This window comes from Bombina bombina, chromosome 7, assembly GCF_027579735.1.
Source record: "Bombina bombina isolate aBomBom1 chromosome 7, aBomBom1.pri, whole genome shotgun sequence".
Lineage (NCBI taxonomy): Eukaryota > Metazoa > Chordata > Amphibia > Anura > Bombinatoridae > Bombina > Bombina bombina.
This window is the reverse complement of record NC_069505.1, coordinates 213,095,183-213,117,785: the sequence shown is the minus strand read 5'-3', so window position 1 is coordinate 213,117,785 and position 22,603 is coordinate 213,095,183. Positions and strand designations below refer to the sequence as shown.

Below are 22,603 nucleotides of genomic sequence, written 5' to 3'. Positions count from 1 at the left end.
TCATCATATCTTATAATTTACTAAAAAAAAAATGATAAAATATGAGGAAAAAATGGAAAAAAACACACTTTTTCTAACTTTGACCCCCAAAATCTGTTACACATCTACAATCACCAAAACACACCCATGCTAAATAGCTTATAAATCTTGTCCTGAGTTTAGAAATACCCAATGTTTACATGTTCTTTGCTTTTTTTGCAATTTATGGGGCAATAAATACAAGTAGCACTTTGCTATTTCCAAACCACTTTTTTTCAAAATTAGCGCTAGTTACTTTGGAACCCTGATATCTGTCAGGAATACCTGAATATCCCTTGACATGTATATATTTTGTTTTAGAAGACATCCCAAAGTATTGATCTAGGCCCATTTTGGTATTTTTCATGCCAACATTTCACCGCCAAATGCGATAAAAAAAAAAAAAGTTCACTTTTTCACAAATTTTGTCACAAACTTTAGGTTTCCCACTGAAATTATTTACAAACAGCTTCTGCAATTATGGCACAAATGGTTGTAAATGCTTCTCTGGGATCCCCTTTTTCAGAAATAACAGACTTATATGGCTTTGTGGTTGCTTTTTGGTAATTAGAAGGCCGCTAAATGCCGCTGCGCACCACACATGTTTTATGCCCAGGAGTGAAGGGGTTAATTAGGGAGCTTGTAGGGTTAATTTTAGCTTTAGTGTAGTGTAGTAGACAACCCCAAGTATTGATCTAGGCCCATTTTGGTATATTTTATGCCACCATTTCACCGCCAAATGCGAGCAAATAAAAAAAAAAAACTTTACATTTTTCACAATTTTAGGTTTCTCACTGAAATTATTTACAAACAGCTTGTGCTATTATGGCAGAAATTGTTGTAAAAGCTTCTCTGGGATCCCCTTTGTTCAGAAATAGCAGACATATATGGCTTTGGCGTTGCTTTTTGGTAATTAGAAGGCCGCTAAATGCTGCTGCGCACCACACGTGAATTATGCCCAGCAGTGAAGGGGTTAAATTAGGTAGCTTGTAGGGAGCTTGCAGGGTTAATTTTAGAGATCAGCCTCCCACCTGACACATCCCACCCCCTGATCCCTCCCAAACAGCTCTCTTCCCTCCCCCACCCCACAATTGTTACCGCCATCTTAAGTACTGGCAGAAAGTCTGCCAGTACTAAATAAGAGTTTTTTGTTTTTTTTTAAATAAAAATTATAAAATATTTTAGTTGTGATGGACCCCTGCCTTAGCACCAACCTCCCTGATCCCCCCCTCTCTAACCCTCTCCCCTACCTAATTACCGCCATCTTGGGTACTGGCAGCTGTCTGCCAGTACCCAGTTTGGCCCCACAAACCAAACTATTTTAATTTTATTTATAACTTTTATTTGTATGTTTAATTATTTCTGTAGTGTAGCAGCCCCCCCACAATACCCCCACCCCCTCCCCCTCCCAGATCCTTTTAAATGTAAAAAAAATAAAATAACTTTTTTTCCCCTTCCTTTTTCATTGGTGTCAGTGTGGCTAATGCGCGCATGTGCACGTGCACGTGCGCCCACGTGCACACTCGTGCCCACGTACACCCGTGCACGTGCATGCACGCTTCGTGCACGCGCGCGCACACGCTCCCTCCTCCCACCGGACAAAGGCACCATCGGCACCATCACTACCGGTGCAGATAGGGCCACAGAGTGTCTCTCTCTGCATCGGAGGCTTGTAAAGGGGTATTGCAGGATGCCTCCATATCGAGGCATCACTGCAATACCCTCAGAGCTGCTGGAAGTGATTGTGATCACTTCCAGCACTCTGTTAGACAACTGACGTACCAGGTACGTCCATTGTCATTAACTGCTTGTTAATGCATGACGTACCTGGTACGTCAGTTGTCATTAAGGGGTTAAAATACAAGTTCTAAAAAAAAAACCCAGTATTGTTTTATACTAGATAGGTGCGTTTTGTTTCGTTTCCAATCAAAATTTGGACGAATTTGCCAAATTCGGAGATTCTAATCAATTTGAATTTCCGAAATACCCTAGCAAGGAAACTAAATTAATCTGAATGCATTTGTAACGAATAAATCTTTATTAGTTTGGATTTATTCGTTACATTCGACTGGCCATGGACTATTCACAATTCAGTATAAAAATTAAATTTAGTGAGAGAGAACAGTGAAATAATTCCAGTTGTGTAACTTAGAACCATCTGAATCAACATAACACATACCGAATTTATTTGAATCCGTATTAATCCGAAATTAATACATTAGAATGTATCCAAATTCTAATCGACTAGAAACGAAATTTGAAAAAATCTGAATCCTCAGGAGCGTCACCTAGATTCCAAGTTTTTGTCGGTAATGGTGTGCGGTGTTAACGAGCATTTTTTTCTCACCGCTCACTTAAGACAATGCTGGTATTACAGGTTTATTAAAACCCGGCGTTAGCCGCAAAAAAGTGAGCGGAGAACAAAATTTAGCTCCACATTTCACCTCAATACCAGCGCTGCTTAAGTCAGTGGTAAGCTGGTGTAACATGCTCGGGCACGATTTCCCCATAGGAATCAATGGGGGAGAATCGGCTGAAAAAAAAACTAACACCTGCAAAAAAGAAGCGTTCAGCTTCTAACGCAGCCCCATTGATTCCTATAGGGAAATACTTTTTATGCCTACACCTAACATGAACCCCGAGTCTAAACACCCCTAATCTTACACTTATTAACCCCTAATCTGCCGCACCTGACATCGCCGACACCTGCATTTTATTATTAAGCTCTAATCTGCCGCCCCCAATGTCGCCGCCACCTAACTACACTTATTAACCCCTAATCTGCCGCCGCCAACGTCGGCGCCACTATAATAAAGTTATTAACCCCTAAATCTAACCCTAACACCCCCTAACTTAAATATAATTTAAATACATTGAAATAAAATTACTATAATTAACTAAATTATTCCTATTTAAAACTAAATACTTACCTATAAAATAAACCCGAAGATAGCTACAATATAACTAATAGTTACATTGTATCTAGCTTAGGGTTTATTTGTATTTTACAGGCAAGTTTGTATTTATTTTAACTAGGTACAATAGTTATTAAATAGTTATTAACTATTTAATAACTACCTAGTTAAAATAAGTACAAATTTACCTGTAAAATAAACCCTAACCTAAGTTACATTTACACCTAATACTACACTATAATTAAATTAATTACCTAAACTAAATACAATTAATTACAATTAAATTAAATAAACTAAAATACGGGGAAAAACCCCACTAAATTACAGAAAATAATTACAAGAATTTTAAACTAATTACACCTAATCTAATCCCCCTAATAAAATAAAAAAGCCCCCCCAAAATAATAAAAAACCCTACCCTATATTAAATTACAAATAGCCCTTAAAGGGCCTTTTGCGAGGCATTGCCCCAAAGTAATCAGCTCTTTTACCTGTAAAAAAAAATACAATACCCCCCAACATTAAAGCCCACCACCCACACACCCAACCCTACTCTAAAACCCACCTAATCCCCCCTTAATAAAACCTAACACTAACCCCTTGAAGATCACCCTACCTTGAGACGTCTTCACCCAACCGGGTAGAAGTGGTCCTCCAGACGGCCAGAAGTCTTCATCCGATCCGAGCAGAAGAGGACCTCCAGACCGGCAGAAGTCTTCATCCAGACGGCATCTTCTATCTTCATCCATCCGGAGTGGAGTGGGTCCATCTTCAAGCCATTCGACGTGGAGCATCCTCTTCCATCCGACGACTAAAACTAAATGACGGTACCTTTAAGTGACGTCATCCAAGATCGCGTCCCTTCAATTCTATCTGCCAATCGGATTTGAAGGGACGCCATCTTGGATGACGTCACTTAAAGGTACCGTCATTTAGTGTTAGTCGTCGGAAGAGGATGCTCCGCATCGGATGGCTTGAAGATGGACCCGCTCCGCTCCGGATGGATGAAGATAGAAGATGCCGCTGGATGAAGACTTCTGCCCGTCTGGAGGTCCTCTTCTGCCCGGATCGGATGAAGACTTCTGGCCGTCTGGAGGTCCACTTCTGCCCGGTTGGGTGAAGACGTCTCAAGGTAGGGTGATCTTCAAGGGGTTAGTGTTAGGTTTTATTAAGGGGGGATTGGGTGGGTTTTAGAGTAGGGTTAGGTGTGTGGGTGGTGGGTTTTAATGTTGGGGGGGTATTGTATTTTTTTTTCAGGTAACAGAGCTGATTACTTTGGGGCAATGCCCCGCACAAGGCCCTTTTAAGGGCTATTTGTAATTTAGTATAGGGTAGGGATTTTTATTATTTTGGGGGGCTTTTTTATTTTATTAGGGGGATTAGATTAGGTGTAATTAGTTTAAAATTCTTGTAATTATTTTATTATTTTCTGTAATTTAGTTTATTTAATTTAATTGTAATTAATTGTAGTTAGTTTAGGTAATTAATTTATATATAGTGTAGTGTTAGGTGTAATTGTAACTTAGGTTATGGTTTATTTTACAGGTAAATTTGTACTTATTTTAACTAGGTAGTTATTAAATAGTTAATAACTATTTAATAACTATTGTACCTAGTTAAAATAAATACAAAGTTGCCTGTAAAATAAAAATAAACCCTGAGATAGCTACAATGTAATTATTAGTTATATTGTAGCTATTTTAGGGTTTATTTTATAGGTAAGTATTTAGTTTTAAATAGGAATAATTTATTTAATTGTAGTAATTTTATTTAGATTATTTTAAATTATATTTAAGTTAGGTGGGGGTTAGGGTTAGACTTAGGTTTAGGGGGTAATACATTTAATATAGTGGCGGCAACGTTGGGGGCGGCAGATTAGGGGTTAATAAATGTAGGTAGGTGTGGGCGATGTTAGGGACGGCAGATTAAGGGTTAATAAGGGAGTGCAGCGGTTTAGGGGTTAATATATTTATTACAGTGGCGGGGTTAAAAAATGTATTTAAGTGTTTGTGATGTGCTGGGGGCCTCGGTTTAGGGGTTAATAGGTAGTTTATGGGTGTTAGTGTACTTTTTAGCACTTTAGTTAAGAGTTTTATGTTACAGTGTTAGCCGTATGTAATTTAAGTTGACAAATCATTTAGAGTGAGAGGAAATTAAACATACTGAAACAAATGATGTCAAGGCTCATTTTTAAAACATTCCAGTCTCTGCCCCTTAAGGAAAGTTACAGCACTCGGCATAGCTTTGTCTCAGTAAAACTGTTAGACTTGCTGTCAGAGAGGATTAGACTTTCCCCTTCGAGACATACAGGGCTTCATTAAACTGATATCAAATTCAAAGTTGAAACGTATATTAGAATTATTAATGCATTTCAATTTTGCATAAAACATTTTGGAGATACACATTTTAGCAAAAATGTTTCCATTAAAAGCTATGACTGTATCAATAATATTTTTTACATATGCACCAGACATATGTACGTTACCCATGCAGCCTTATTCAATATGTACACATAGCCTGTACCAGCAGTATCAGCTCAGACAGTGTATACTCATTAGCATCAGATACCGCCACACCTCTCTGCACAGGTGCAGTGTTTGAATGATGATGGACAGGGAACATGCACATATGCAGAATGCACAGTTAAAGTTATCCATGAAACAGTTGTTTAAAGTGATGGTAAATTCTGACAAACTGCTCCACACATTTCTAAAGGTCTTATCCTAACTATCATATCGCTATGCTTTTGTATTAATCAATTCATCAGCACACTGAATTATTTCACTTTTATTACCGCTCTGTTGCCTTATTGAATCCAGCCTCTCTCTAAGATTTTTGAAGATCCTTCTTTGAGTGGCATCTATTCTAGCCAATCACAGCCTCACCATGCGCCCCATGAAAAAGTCTATCGGCACGCTCTCGTGCTCGGAACGCTGACATGTTATTGAAATGCGCATGCGCTACAACTTATGCTATTTGCACAATATAATAAGTGAATTAGCTGCTTCGCTAACAGTAAACAGTGCATCTGTTTAAAGCAAACAGTCAATCATTTCCCTTATTATATTGAACAAATAGCGTAAAGTTGTAGCGCATGCGCATTTCAATAACATGTCAGCGTTCCGAGCACGGGAGCGTGCAGATAGACTTTTTCATGGGGCGCATAGTGAGACTGTGATGCCACTCAAAGAAAGATCTTCAAAAATCTTAGAGAGAGGCTGGATTCAATACGGTAACGGAGCCGTAATAAAAGTGAAATAATTCAGTGCGCTGATGAATTGATTAATACAAAAGCATAGCGATATGATAGTTAGGATAAGACCTTTGATCCACATACAGTATTTCTAGTTTGTCAGAATTTACCATCACTACATTTGAGCTATAGGTCAGTTTAAGTTATGCAGGACTATTCCTCACTCAGACTTACCTGCACATATTGCCCTATCATTAGCATAGAAGAATTACCCAGGTATGAAGAAATGCACTCACTATAAAAACGTTTTGTTTTTTCCCCCTCAAAATATCTGCTCCCTATAACAAACAGCTGTTTTACTAATTTGACTGAAGTTTAGATCTCTGCTCATTCTCCTGCATATACAATTCTATAGATTCATTTTTCATTGTAGCAGCGATATAAGAATAGTTATAAACTCTATTACCTGTATATGATAAGTTAAAGAGACAGTCAAAATTAAACTTTCATCCTTCAGGTAGAGAATGTACTTGTAAACAGCATTTTAACTTCTATTATCTAATTTGCTTTGTGCTTATGGTATCCTTTGTTAAAAAACATACATAGGTAGGCTCAGGAGCAGAAATGCCCTCCTGGGAACTAGATGCTGAATGGAGACTGCATTGGTTCACCCGATATGTTCAGCTAACTCCCAGTAGTGCATTGCTGCTCTTTCAATAAAGGATGACAAGAGAATGACGCAAAATTGATAATAGAAGTAAATTGGAAGGTCATTTAAAACTGTATGCTCTATCTGAATTCTAAAAGAAATATGAGGTTTAATGTCCAGCACTGGCTACTAGTCTGTGATTTGTAAAATATTAGTATAAAGTTGCATTTTATGGATCTGTTCTATATGCTTTTTATCTGTAATGTCTCTTTAAACCAAAGTTGTATAAATAAAGTTTATTGACAGTTACATCTCACCTTCACATCTTACGCCATTGCCTTGGAAACCAGCCTTGCAGATGCATTTGTACGAGGTGGGAGTGTCTTGGCATATGGCGTCAATATGGCAGTCGTCAGTACCCACAGCACATTCATCCACATCTGCAAACATATACACAACAAAGCTTTAATTCTCGATGTCATCTACAGCAGGCTCAGTCATGACTAGTCATAAGAAAACAAAACAGGGAGACCTTAGTTTGACACCCAAGTTACCATGCTGAAAAAACAAAAACTTAATTCCCTCTATACAGAATTTGTAGAATTAAAGGGATATGAAACCCAAATATTTTTCTTTGTCATTCAGACAGAACATACTAGTTTAAAAAAGTTTCCAATTTACTTTTATTATCAAATTTGCTTTGTTCCCACGATATTATATGTTGAAGAACTACCTAGGTAGCAATTGGAACACCACATGACAGGAAATAGTGCTGCCCTCTAGTGCTCTTATAAATAAATAACATTCTTGCAAAACTGCTGCCATATAGCGCTCCAGAAATGGTCCTGCTACAAAGCTTATGAGAACAGAGAAAAATTGATAGTAGAATTAAATTAGAAAGTTGCTTAATATCGCTGCTCTATCTGAATCATTGGGTTTCATATCCCATTAACTTATTGTTATTTCCACTAACCTAGCTGATATAAAGTCAAACACAGTCAATAAGTAGAAAACACCAGCTTGATATAGGTAGAGAAAACAAAGGAGAGACACACGAGGGAGATGAAGGTGGCGGAAGACTTGTAAGATTTAAAAGATAATTGCCAAATATTGCTACATTCAAGATTTGTTTTCCTGAAATTATAAAGGCTCAAAAGAATATAATAATAATCATCATCATACTAATAATAATAATAGTAGTAGTAATAATAATCATATTAATAGTAATAATCATCACAACAATAGTAATAATAATATTAATAATAGTAATAATACTAATCATAATAATAATAGTAATAATCATCATAATAACAATAATAGTAATAATAATAATCATCATAATAATAGTAATAGTAATCACCATATTAATAATATTAGACACAACACACAGGAGAAAGGGTAGGATGCTCCAGCTTGACGCACCGTGGTGGTCTTCTGCTCTCTCACATGACGGGCAACAGCCAGTAAGGGTGCACGTAGGGAACACGTCCCTGTTGAGACGTGAGCAATTGATAGCAGACACAAGGATTCCCGGCACTCCAATGTAGGTAAAAACGATCCTTTATTAGCAAGAATATAAAAACACAAAGCGAGCAGTAGCCCTATAAAAACAATCCGGACAAGAGGGGAACCAAGAGCTCTTAGTACATCATGTACTAGGGGGTCTTGGTTCCCCTCTTGTCCGGATTGTTTTTATAGGGCTACTGCTCGCTTTGTGTTTTTATATTCTTGCTAATAAAGGATCGTTTTTACCTACATTGGAGTGCCGGGAATCTTTGTGTCTGCTATTAATAATAATAGTAATAATAACAATAATAGCAATAATAACAATATTAATAATAATAATAATAATGTGTGACTACTGGACACATTGTATCAGTCTACTTTAAAACAGATAAACAACTAAATCTACATAAATACCTAAACACTTTATAAAGCAAAATAAAAAAATATAATTACATTTATAGTTATTTTAGCTACCAAAGCTGAGAATATAATATTATCTGCAGTAATTACATTTTCTTGGGTTATTCCATAGCAACATTCATCAAAACACAATGTGTCCCTCAGCGTAAATGAACAGAAACTCTAACACTGCCTCACACAAAGCTTTCCACTCTCAAGTGAAGTTAAAGGGACATTCTGGTAAAAAGTTAAATGCACATAGATGAATTAGATATTTAAATAGAAATATATTTGCACTATACATGTATTAGCTCAAATGCTTCTAGTAAAAGTTATCACTGTTTTAGAGTTTACATTTTTCTCTGCACGTGCATGTGAAGTATACCTAAATATTCCCAGTGCACCAGCATTTTAAATACTGCAGCTGCTCAGAGTGCCAGTGGGACATGTACCATGTCAGGAATTAAGTGCTGTGTTTAATATGCTGGTGCATAGTGCATACTTAAATACACTTTTGAAACAGATATAGCTTTTATTAGAAGCATTTTTGCTAATACATATATATTACAAAACTGAAATGCATCCGTGTGTATTCCAATTTGAGCTGGAATGTCCCTTTAATTTCATTGATTACAAAATAATTTATTACTTTCTGCTCACACGAAGGTTTTCTTTACTTTGAGTTCATCTTTTCCTTCTGTCTGATACAAGGAAACAGCATATTGTCACTTTGTAGGGCTGTCATGAAAGGGTTTCATTTTTAATAATGCTAGCAACTTTAAGTAATTCTTTGATCCCTGTCTCCACCATTGTCCCACTGAGTGTGTTATGGAATATTCTGTGTATCAGAAGACTTGTGTAGCATTCTCCATTGTATTAGTGGGATAAGAAACCCAATATTTTTATTTCATGATTCAGACAGAGGATACATTTTTCAAACAACCTTTTTACTTCTATTAACTAATTGTCTTCATTCTCTTGGTATAACTTGTTAAAGAGTAGGGATTAAGCTTGGAAGCGTGCACGTGTCTGGAGTACTATATAGCAGCAGTTTTGCAAGAATGTTACACATTCGTAAGATCATTAGATGGAAGTAAGTTTTCCTGTCATGTAGTGCTCTAGACCTGTACACGTCTAGATATCTAGGTATTTCTTCAACAAAGAACACCATGAGAATGAAGCAAATTTGACAACATTAGAAAATTGGAAACTTTTTAAAATGTTATGCTTGTCTGAATCACAAAAGAAACATTTCATGTCCCTTTAACTCCTTTTATTTTAATCTGACACATCTGATTCTTGCAAGTTTCCTAGATTTCCAGAAGTCCAAAAACTGCAATTTCATTGGACAGAAGTCCAATCATTCCAATTTAAAGGGACAGTAAACACACATTGCAATTACACAATGTTTCTGCAGTCTTGCAATAGAATAATATATACCAGACAAGCATCCTGCAACGCGTGCCACATCTATAAGCTTGTGAGAAGACCATGAAACTTTTAAATAATCAGCGTGTGTGAGTAGGAAAACTTATTTAACAGTTGATCCCGATTGGAGAAACTTAACATACCAAGATATACTCACAATAAGTGGGCGGAGCTCCTAACAAACAAATATATAAATGTTTTATGTACTTCTTACAAGCTTATAGACATGGGGCCAGTTGCAAGAAGCTTCTCTGTTATATAATAAGTAATCAAATATACATATTGGGTCTAGACTGTCCCTTTAATGACCGATTCAAGTTACACAAGAGTCAAAGTTTAATAAACAGTTTGTCAATGTCATTGCTAATATCTAAATATAATATATATTTCTTAGGAAGTAAATAGGTTAGTCTAGTAAAATGCTCTGAAACCTTCTGAATGGTTTTTAGATTATTATAGCAAATTAAATCTAACTTGACGTGTTTATATGAATACAGAGGACAGCTATACAAACTGCTGCAGCGTTCAGTGGCACACAAGAAGTTAAAGCAACATGTATGTTGCTAAACATTTTTCTAAAACCTTAAAGGGATATTAAACCCAATTTTTCATTTTAGGATTTAGATTTTTACACAACTTTCCATTTTACATATATTATCACATTTGTTTTAGTTTTATTCTCTTGATAATGTTTGTTGAAGCAGCAATGTACTACTGAGAGCTAGCTGAACACATCAGGTGAGCCAATGACAACAATCATACACATCCTGAGTCTACCTAGGTCTATGATTTTCAATTCAGGATACAAAGAGAAGGAAGCAAATTAGATAATATAAGTAAATTGGAAAGTTGTTTAAAATTGTATGTTCTATCTGAATTATTAAATAAAATATTTGTGTTTCATGTCCCTTTAAAGGGAAAGAAAGGTCAAAAAGTTCTTACTGGGTTTTTTTTCTTGCAGCATATGCACATATCCTGCGGGTCTGTGAACCAGTATTTAAACACCATGCCTGCTTAGAGAGCTAATAGTGGTTTGCATTGCTTCTGCCAACATAACATGTCATACAAATCACTGCTTACTCTCTGAGAAGGTGAGGTGTTTGAATACTGGTACACCACAGCATATGTACATATGCCACTCAAAACAGTAATAACTTTCACAAGAAGCATTTTTGCTAATTAAAGTATATCTCAAAAATGCTTATAATTCAAACTGAAATGCTCCCATTCACATTTTATTTTTGACATTTCTATCCCTTTAAGAGGCTTTAATAAAAGAAACTGTTTGAAAATAGACGCATTTGTGGGATTAAAAAAAATCTATAAAATGTGCAAGTGAAAAGTGCTAGTCGCAGCCTAAATAAACTGTATGTGATGAAAATATATGTTGTCTTATAAATCTACTAAATGAGCCGTATTTCTCTGTATATTTTATACTTACAATTAAATAGTGCTGTTAAACTGTTACCTATCAGCTAATGTGTTTTATTATTATGTTTATCTGCAAGTTTTTAACACAGATAGTATCCTCAAAATGGAGCCATCTTAGTAAACAATAGTAGAAACAGAAAATAATGACCAGTGCCCAGCATCTGTGTGTGAGCGTCCATCACTTCATTCAGTCATTTATTTCTGTTAAATATCATGAAGGGGATCTTTAATCTAATGTCAACTATGTTTTAGCTCAATTATAAAACAAATGGACAAAAATGACTGAATAAATGGCTAGTTCCTGTGTTAAAACAATGGAAAAAAACAACTTATTAAAGGGATAGGAAAGTTAAACTTAAACTTGCATGATTCAGATAGAGCAGGTCATTTTAAGACACTTTTAAATTCACTTCTATTTTCAAATGTGCTTCGTTCTCTTAGTATCCCTTGTTAAAAAATGAATACGCACATATCCTACACTAGTGGGAGCTGCTGCTAATTGGTGCCTGCACACATTTGTCTCTTGTGATTGGCTAAATAGATATTTTCAGCTTCCTGTCAGTAGTGCAATGCTGTCCCTTCAGCAATGGATAACAAGAGAATGAAGAAAATTTGATAATACAATAAAATTGGAAAGTTGTTTAAAATTGTATGTTCTCAAAATTTCGCTTTATGCTGATGATATTCTAATATACATGAGAAATACTCAGTTAAATATCCCTAAACTCTTGTCTATTATATCACAGTTTAGCTCATTTTCGGGTTACAAGATAAACACTAACAAATCGGAACTTTACTGGGTAAGACCTCCAGATCAGCCCCTAGATAACATGCCCTTTAAAATCGCAGAAGAAGCATTTAAGTATTTGGGTATTATAATCTCTTCAAACCCAGAACAATGGTATTCTCTCAATATACCTCCAATTCTAAAAGTAATTATAGAAACAATGAAGAACTGGCAAAATTTACCTATTTCACTTTCAGGCCGAATTGCTCTATATAAAATGATATTATTTCCAAAAATTTTATATATCTGCCAAAATATACCAATTCTATTAAAGGAGAAAGATATCAAGATCTTAAATACGGCACTTAGAAAATTCCTATGGCAGGGCAGGAAACCCCGAATATCTCTTGAAAAGCTTTTCTTGCCCAAAAAATATGGAGGCTGTGCTCTATCTGATCTACGGTTATATAATCTTGCATTTTTAGCTCGTATAGTAATAGATTGGATCTGTCTTAAAGATTATGCAACAAACAATGATCTAGAAAAGAACGTTAGCTTCCCTTATCTTCCGGTAGCCCTAATACATGTAAGAAGAGGTGAAATTCCAAAGGAAATTAAGAAACTTCAGTCTATTTTTGTCCCAATTAAAGCTTGGTTAAAGATTTGTAATATATTAAATATAAGTGAGAAAATTTCCACCTACCTACCCTTAAAAGGAAGCCCACACTTTGAACTAGGGTTACAAATATCACCCCTTCTAAGATGGGAAGCAAATGGTCTTGAAAGAGTAGTGCAATTAATCGATGTGTCAAGGAAATGTATTAAATCATTTTCTGATCTCAGAAGTGAATTTGACATCCCACAAAAAGATTTTTTTGTCTACCTCCAGGCAAGACACTATACTTGGAAGTTAATAAATGAAGCAGGTTGGAACTGGTCCCTGGGTTCATTAGAAAATTGGATATTATTAGCTAATAGGGGCCAAATGTCAATCTCTCCATGTTACCAAATGCTAAAGTTAAGTAAAGGCGTGAATAATATTAATAACATTGAACTAAAATGGGCCCCATTTATTGAACCAACTTCTGTAGAAACAGGATATATTCAAACATCTATCTTAAAGGTAAATCAAACAACACTCTCCTCTACTTGGAGGGAATCACACGTGAAACTTTTGCATATGACTTATGTAACTCCTGAAAAGGGACATAGATGGGGCAACACACAATTTAACAAATGCCCAAAATGCTCAATGGGGGCGGCTAATCTAAAACACATGTTATGGAACTGCCCAAAATTAAGAGAGGTATGGAAGAAAGTGGAATACTGGTTAAATAGAAAGCTTGGTATACCATATGCGATTCTCTCTTTTATAAAAGTAATCTTTCTTAAAACAGATGAAAGACTCCCCCCAGATAAGGAAAATATAGTAAATGTTACTATATTAGCAACAAGATACCTAATCTTTAAAAAATGGAAAGAAACATCAACTCCTAGCATCCCAGAGATAAGAAACTGTATAAAATAGCAATGTATACTTGAATAATTTGATACAAAACTATTTGAAACCCAAGATGTTAACAGGTTCTTCCAAAAGTGGTCATCATTTATAAAAATCTTTCCAAAAAAAGAAATAGATCATCTAATTTATCCCTTCAGGAATTCAGATTTAGTTCTATTAGGAATTTGGTAAGAATAGAAATCAGTCCCCCTTGTTTCCCCACCCCCCTCTTTTTTTTTCCCTTCCCCCAATCCCGTCTCTCCCCCCCCCCCCCCCTGCCGCTCTTTCCCCCCTCCTCATGTACATCTCTTCCTAATACATTAAATTAATATCTACGTTTGATTTGGGTACCCCGTAAACCTAATAAGGTAATTTTCCAATACAGTTAGGAATAACAGTGAAGATACTTGAAGGTTCAAGAGACCTACACATGTAGTAATCCTAGATAAAATATTAGGTTAGACCAAGTCAGATGGAATTAGTCGATATACAAGAATAAATTGGGACTGGTTCTGTCAAGTTACTTGTATTGTTTTTCTTTTTCTATCTTGTTTCTGCAGATTATAAGTAATGTTATGTTTATTTTTCCTTTGATACATAGCCCTGCGAGGTGCAATAAGAACCTACATGTAGTAGGACCCAAACAGATATTGTATTGGAGATTGAATAAAAATAAAAGAATAAAAAAAAATTGTATGTTCTATCTGAATCATAAAAGAAAATAACTGGGGTTTACTGTCCCTTTGTTTATGGAATGGCAGAATATTCTGCTCCACCAACTTAAAACTTCACCAGTCGCCACTGATAAAGCATCAGCTTGGCATGTGAGTTTGGTATTTCTGACAACATACAGGATTAAATCCATAAATCGCAAAATGAAACCGGCGAGTCTCTAAGTGCTATAACATAGAAGAATCTTTATTGAAGAATAAAAATAAAGCATAAAAGCCAATATTTTGGTCACAGCATAGAGAAAAACTTCCTACGCGTTTCAGCAGCCCTCTGCCTTATTCATGGACATAGTTAGTGGTAGAAATTACCGGACTTAAATACACCTGTAGAAACAGGTGTGATTTAAAAATGCTGTGGTCTTAAATAAATATCACATATTTAAGATATCACACTAAAGCTTATCACATTTGGAACATTATGAGAGAAAATGTGCATTCAAGATAACGTACAATCATAAATATTCATATGTACAATAATATAGACAAATGGAAGAGAATACAATATAGTCCTTAATATTAACAATAGAGCGATACTATTATTACATATCTAGAACCTATATGGACTTATTAAAACCATCTGGGTGCCAGAAGTATAGATATCGCACCTGAGTTAATACCAAACCAAAGGTTAAACTCAAGAGTGGTTATCTCCTATAAAAAGGATTGAGTATAATAAATCAACAGCTCGGCTTATGAAAGGAGAGACCGCATAAGGTAAGGATCATAGCGAGTAAAAATGTAAAAAATGATTTACACACAAGGGCAGTAACCATGAAATACATAAGTGAACAAACCATCCAAATTTAATCACTCTATATAGTATGAAAGGGGCTAAAAAACTGTATTTATTCGTAGGTTTAGAGCCCGATTCACTTAGGTAAGGCTAGCCTGACTAGTGGATAAAGGGACCCTGATGTGATAGATAATGCCTCCAATTAAAAGTACGGCTGTGAGTTCCCAAAAAAATATGAGTTTTTAAATGGACGGAGCGCCAGGGATTAGAATGGCACAGCTAGATTAAAAAGTTAGTAGCTGAAATCTTTAGATTAATTCAACAAATTGACAACTATAATGTCAAATGTCTGCAAGGCTATACTTGCTGCACATAGAGGATTCTAACCTTGTCAATGACTATATCTCCTATTCAAACTCATTTGTGTTTTCACATTATATACATACATACAGTACATACATACACACACACACACACACATACACACACACACACACACAGTATATATATATATTAATTGCATGATTTTAAAATCCCCACTGTGTTCCATGTTCAGAGAGGAATTGCCTGGTATTTCGGCGATGGACTGACCATAATAGGCAGGATCAGACTGATATAATACAGGAAAGTTCTACTCTGTGAAAAACATTACTGGGCTAAAAAGCTGCACCCAGGTGGTAAATCGCCATAGAACAGGCTAACAATGGTATTGAGCCAGTTGTTTGTTCCTTTGAGTGCACTCTCTGTATGTATATATATATATATATATATATATATATACACATACATACATACATACATACACTCATACACACACAGTCACATACACTGGTGTTCAAAAGTTCTAATGAGCCAAGAATGAGCTAAAATTGTTTTGTAAGGTATTCACCAATATCTATCTTTGACAAAATGTGTTGGCGACTGGATTTTTATATGAATAGTTTCGATCTTGGAATATTTGTATATTTGCATCTGTAAAATGAGACAGTTTGGAGAGGGGATGAAACCAAGTTTAAATAACAATACCTTATGAATTTTTTTACATGTCATAATGCAGCTTATACATGCCACATAAAAGGTAGTTTAATATAAAAAATATATATATATATATATATATATATATATATATATACACACACACATATATACATATACACACACACACTTTAGTATACATAGTACAGTTCTGAAATAAGAAAATAAATAGTTGTTTTTAAATATAAACTATTATTTGTAGTTAAGAACACACAAAAATAAACTTATGATACTGACAGAGAAGATTGTGACTTACTAGCAGGGAAACTTTTTTATTTTTAATAATTTTTATTTTTTTAAAAACATTAATGAAAATGTCTGGATTTCTGAACAATTCTGGATTTTGTAATTGTGAATTTGGGGATTTGTATTTTTATTTATTTATTAAAAGAAAATAAAATGTTATTTTTGCTTCATGTACTGATTAGTATGTGTGTATACTGTATATTAGTAGAAATGATGAGTACAGCTACTAAAATATTTTTTAATAAATGATATATATTATTTTCAGTGTTGTGAGGAATCTCTTTCTCTCTAGCTTTGTCAGACTTGTACAAAAAAGATCTGATACGTTAGAGGACACCAGACTTTGTGTCATCAGCACCTACACTGTGTGTGCAAAGATTACAAACTATTACTTTGTATTGATTATTTATTCATTTGTATTATTTATTTGAAAACCAGACGTATCCTTGCACAATAAACTTACTTTGTATTCATACATGTTGAGACTTGCCCTTTAACAACGCATACAGTTGGGGGTTGTTCATATCAGTCAGGAAGCAATGGATAGCTCAGTATAACTGCACACAAACATACCTGTACGTTTCAATATACACTTAAAGGGACATTATACACTAGACATGAGCCAAATTTGTTTTTGCAAAAAATAAATTAAAGGGACACTCAAGTTAAAATAAACTTTTATGATTCAGATGAGAAGCAGTTTTAAAGACACTTTCCAATTTACTTCCATTATCAAATTTTGCACAGTCTTTTTATATTCACACTTTCTGGGGAACAAGATCCTACTGAGCATGTGCAGAATTTCACAGGGTATACGTATACTAGTCTGTGATTGGCTGATGTTTGTCACATGATACAAGGAGCTGGAAAATGGGAGAAGAAATACATTTGTAATTGCTTTTTCTTTTTATTATGTACTTGTTAATTATGTATACTGCACTGAGTGGTATTTAACTCATTTTGTCTGAAATGTGTTAATTAAAGGGATATTGAATCCAAATTTTCTCTCATGATTCAGATAGAGCAGTGATTTTAAGCAACTTTCTAATATACGCCTTATTTTTCTTCATTTTCTTTGTATCTTTATTTTTTTATTTTTTTTAAACAGGAATGTAAGCTTAGGAGCTGGCCCGTTTTTGGTTCAGAACCTGAGTAGCGCTTACTGATTGGTGGCTAAATTAAATGCTCTATCTGAATCATGAAATATTTTTTTTGGGTAACATATTCCTTAAATTAAATCTAGTTAATAAAGTAAACTAACTAATGAACTAATACAAAATTAATTAATTTATTTAGTATCTCTAAAAAAAATAGGGAAATTAAATGAATGAACACTTTTAGTATTGGTTCCTTCATTTGTCTAGTTAAAGGGACATAAAACCCAAAGTTGTTCTTTCTTGATTCAGATTAGCAAATAAGATAATAGAAGTTGTTTAGCATTACATGCTCTATCTGAATCATGAAGGAGAAATTTGGTGTTTCGAGTCCCTTTAAAAGGACATTATACAAAAATGTTAAACACATAGGTAAAGTACTGCCCAGGAGCCACAGAGAACTGTTGGTCCAGAGCGGAAACTGCTCCTGAGTCAATCAGCAGCACTAGTTGCACAGCTGGGTTGTACAGCTAGTGCTGCTGCTGATTGGTTCAGCAGCAGTATTCACTCAGGGTCAAGAGTTCACTTTGGCTCCTGAGTGGTACTTTGCATATGTGTTTAACCACTGCACTATAATAGCCCTTTAATGAACTAAAGTAGTTAATGAATATATTTTGGACAAAAATGTTTAAAATGTGTTATTTGTTTCTCAAACAAATAACAAACAAATGTTTTCCCAGGTATCTATTAACCCTTTCCCACAGCGAGGACGTTCCATGCCATCCTAACTGCGCTGGGCTTTAGCCATTCTAGCCATTTGGCTGTCCTGAAGCAATACCTGCTTCCCAAATGGGATTGCGGGCTGGACCTAGCGTCATAGGCCCTCCCCCTGACACGATCACATGAACAATAGCGTGATTTCAAGTTCTACTCATTTGTTTACATGTAGACAAATAAGTCCCATCAGGAAACGGTTAAAACCCCTCTTGCGTTTGTGTAAAAGATGTGCTTTTCCCAGGCCTAACCCAGCTATTGAGAAACCCTATCCTATACACTCTTTAGGGGTGTAGGGCAAAGAACTATTTTTAAAGCCAATGATGCAGCATTTCAGTTTTCAGTAAAACAACAGTTATTTCAAATGACAAAACAAAGGTAAATGAAAACAATTTAATTTACAGAATATTGTCCATTTATCTGATCAGTTTTAGTCCTAACTGCCTGAGATAAGGTTACCATATTAAAGGGACAGTGAAGGCAAAATAAAATGTTCATGATTCAGATAGAAGACTTTCCAATGTATTTCTAGTATCAAATTTGCTTTTTTCTCTTGATATCCTTTGTTGAAGAGTAAGCCTAGGTATGCTGCTGATAGGAGCTTAGGAGAGTACACATGTCTTTAGAAATCTATAGCAGCAGTGTTTGTAACTATGTATTACATTGCTATAAATATTGTTGCAAGCACTGGTGCCAGGTGGCTAAAGATACGTGCATGCTCCTGAGCTCACCTATGATAACTCTTTAAAAGGAAATTAAACTCCAACATTTTCTTTTGTGATTCAGAGAGAGCAAACAATTTACTTCTATCAAGTTTGCTTTGTTCCCATGTTATTCTTTGTTGAAGGGATACCTAGGTAGCATCTGGTGCACGACATGGCAGGAAATAGTGCTGCCCTCTAGTGCTCTTATAAATGGATAACATTCTTGCAAAACTGCTGCCATATAGAGCTCCACAACTGGGCCGGCCCCTAAGCTTACATCCCTGCTTTCAACAAAAGATACAAAGAGAACAAAGGAAAACTGATAATAGAAGTAAATAAGAAAGTTGTTTAAAATCGCTGCTCTATCTGAATCATGAAAGAAAAATGTTGGGTTTAATATCTCTTTAACAAATGATACCCAGAGAATTAAAGGGACATTCCGGTCAAAATTTAAATGCACATAGATGACTTACATCTTTAAATAGAAACATATTTACAATCTACATGTATTGGTAAAAATACGTATCACTGTTTTATTGTTAACATTTGTCTCTGCTAGATGTTGTCACTGCACACATATTTTAAATAATACAGCTGCTCAGACCATCAGTGGGGCTTGTTTTATGTCAGCAATTAACAAATCGAGTCATTACCAGATTGTACAAGCAGCCTAGGCTCTCTGAGCAAGTGCTGTGTTTAAAATGCTGGTGCACGGTGCATACTTAAATGCACTTTTGAAACAGCTATAGCTTTTATTAGAAGCATTTTTGCTAATACATGTATAGTACAAAATTGCTTCTGTTCAATACCGAAATGCTTCCATGTGGATTCCAATTTTGGCTGCTCTATCTAATCCATTTAATTCTTACCGTCCCTTTAAGTAGTGAAACATAGTTTGAGAGACATTGCTAAATGCAGATGGAGCATACACATTTACTTTATTGCTGTAAATAAGAACAATTTAGAATACAGTTCTTTATGAACGCAGTCCACTCCGCAACTTTATGTTTAACAAGAACGTTAACCTAAGATATAATCTGCTGGCTCATTAAAATGGCTGTCTGTGTTCACACCTGGTCTGTTTATTGCCATAAAACCACAAACTTCCTACATGAAATATTGAAAATACTGAATCATATTAATGATGTGCCTAAAAGCTGGGAGAAATTTGCTGGAAAGTTAAAACTTGGCAGCCTATTACTTTTGTTTGTTTTTATCTCACTGAGTCATGCACAAGCAGTATACTAGTGGTGTTATTTCAGCCTTCCAGTGTAGAGATTAACAAGAAAAAAATGTTTATTTAACATAAAAAAATGTTTAAAAAAAAAAGGATTAGTAATGGCTTAATGGAATCGGGGCTTCAATATTTTCTACCATGACATTAACAAAAGTATGTATCAAATGTTACAAAAATATGTGGCATAAAAAGAATGATCTGAAGTGTAGAAAAGTTGTTTAAAATGGTCTGCTCTGTCTGAATCATAAACATTTAAAGGGATATGAAACAAAAAAAATATATATATGTACTTTTGTGAATTAGACAGACCACACCATTTTTAAAAAGTTTCCAATTTACTTTGTTCCCATGATATTTTGTGCTGAAGAAATACCTAGGTAGCATCTGGTGCACTCCATGGCAGGAAATAGTGCTGCCATCTAGTGCTCGTGCAAATGGATGACAGGTGAGACAGGCAGGCCCATTTATCAAGCTCCGTACGGAGCTTGAAGGGCCGTGTTTCTGGCGAGTCTTCAGACTCGCCAGAAACACAAGTTATGAAGCAGCGGTCTAAAGACCGCTGCTCCATAACCCTGTCCGCCTGCTCTGAGCAGGCGGACAGGAATCACCGGAAATCAACCCGATCGAATACGATCGGGTTGATTGACAGCTCCCTGCTGGTGGCCGATTGGCCGCGAGTCAGCAGGGGGCGGCGTTGCACCAGCAGCTCTTGTGAGCTGCTGGTGCAATGTTAAATGTGGAGAGCGTATTGCTCTCCGCATTTAGCGAGGTCTTGCGGACCTGATCCGCAGTGTCGGATCAGGTCCGCAAGCCCTTTGATAAATGGGCCCCAGGGTCTCCTTTTTTATTTTATTTAGTGTGATCTCCTTGTGTACTTCTATAAGAAACTGATCTTTGTTTAACACAGGGACTGATTTCTTGTGCTAAAATCACCCTTATTTTAATTGAGACCACTGAAGTGGTGCAGACGATACTTGTGAAAAACACAATTTTTCTGAAGCTTGAACCCCCACTAACACTACTGGCTGAGCAGAGATCATGGGAAATCCTGCACTACCTTTTGAGCACAGTTGAAGCATCACAATACATTGCTTCTATATAACAGAGGTTGAAATCACTAGCTAATAAAATCTCATACACATCACTATCTATTTATGTTGCAATCTTCTGTCCCTTTACATAGTTTTCTGTCCTTTTAAGGAAACTTTTTTCTAGCTTAAAATTGAAAAGTGTGACTAAATAAAGCAATTATCAATTTGACACCCAATTGCCAGAAATAAACTGGCAGTGAAATCATATGCTAATGAGTTGTTTTTTAAAATCATCTGCTTTCAGGACCAATATTTGTGAGATGGTTTGGAACAGACTTTACCACATAGCTGTGCTAGAAATGTCTGAACAGAACTCTAATGAAAAGGCTGTGTGTTTAAATGAGACGCGGAGGACTGCTTTAGTGAGCAAAGTGAATCTCTCTGTTCACTGGCACCAATGCAATGGAATACAAAAAGCCCTCACTGCAGTGAGCAGCAGTGCACGGGGATATCACAGAGCAGCAGTGCACGGGGATATCACAGAGCAGCAGTGCACAGGGATATCACAGAGAAGCAGTGCACGGGGATATCACAGAGCAGCAGTGCACAGGATATCACAGAGCAGCAGTGCACGGAGATATCACAGAGCAGCAGTGCACGGAGATATCACAGAGCAGCAGTGCACGGGGATATCACAGAGCAGCAGTGCACAGGGATATCACAGAGCAGCAGTGCACGGAGATATCACAGAGCAGCAGTGCACGGAGATATCACAGAGCAGCAGAGCACGGGGATATCACAGAGAAGCAGTGCACGGGGATATCACAGAGCAGCAGTGCACAGGGATATCACAGAGAAGCAGTGCACGGGGATATCACAGAGAAGCAGTGCACAGGGATATCACAGAGCAGCAGTGCACGGGATATCACAGAGCAGCAGTACACAGGATATCACAGAGCAGCCGTGCACGGGGATATCACAGAGAAGCAGTGCACGGGGATATCACAGAGCAGCAGTGCACAGGGATATCACAGAGAAGCAGTGCACGGGGATATCACAGAGAAGCAGTGCACGGGGATATCACAGAGCAGCAGTGCACAGGATATCACAGAGCAGCCGTGCACGGGGATATCACAGAGCAGCAGTGCACGGAGATATCACAGAGCAGCAGTGCACGGAGATATCACAGAGCAGCAGTGCACGGAGATATCACAGAGCAGCAGAGCACGGGGATATCACAGAGAAGCAGTG

General features: G+C 36.2%; 1 protein-coding gene across 1 annotated transcript in view; it reads right to left on the bottom strand.

Annotated features, from left to right (window-relative positions):
- SCUBE2 (signal peptide, CUB domain and EGF like domain containing 2) overlaps positions 1 to 22,603 on the bottom strand; it is a 246,157-nt gene that overhangs the window by 215,860 nt on the left and 7,694 nt on the right. The window contains exon 2 of the mRNA XM_053720602.1: positions 7,093 to 7,215. Coding sequence (XP_053576577.1) covers positions 7,093 to 7,215 — 123 coding nt within the window. The remainder of the gene's footprint in view (positions 1 to 7,092; positions 7,216 to 22,603) is intronic.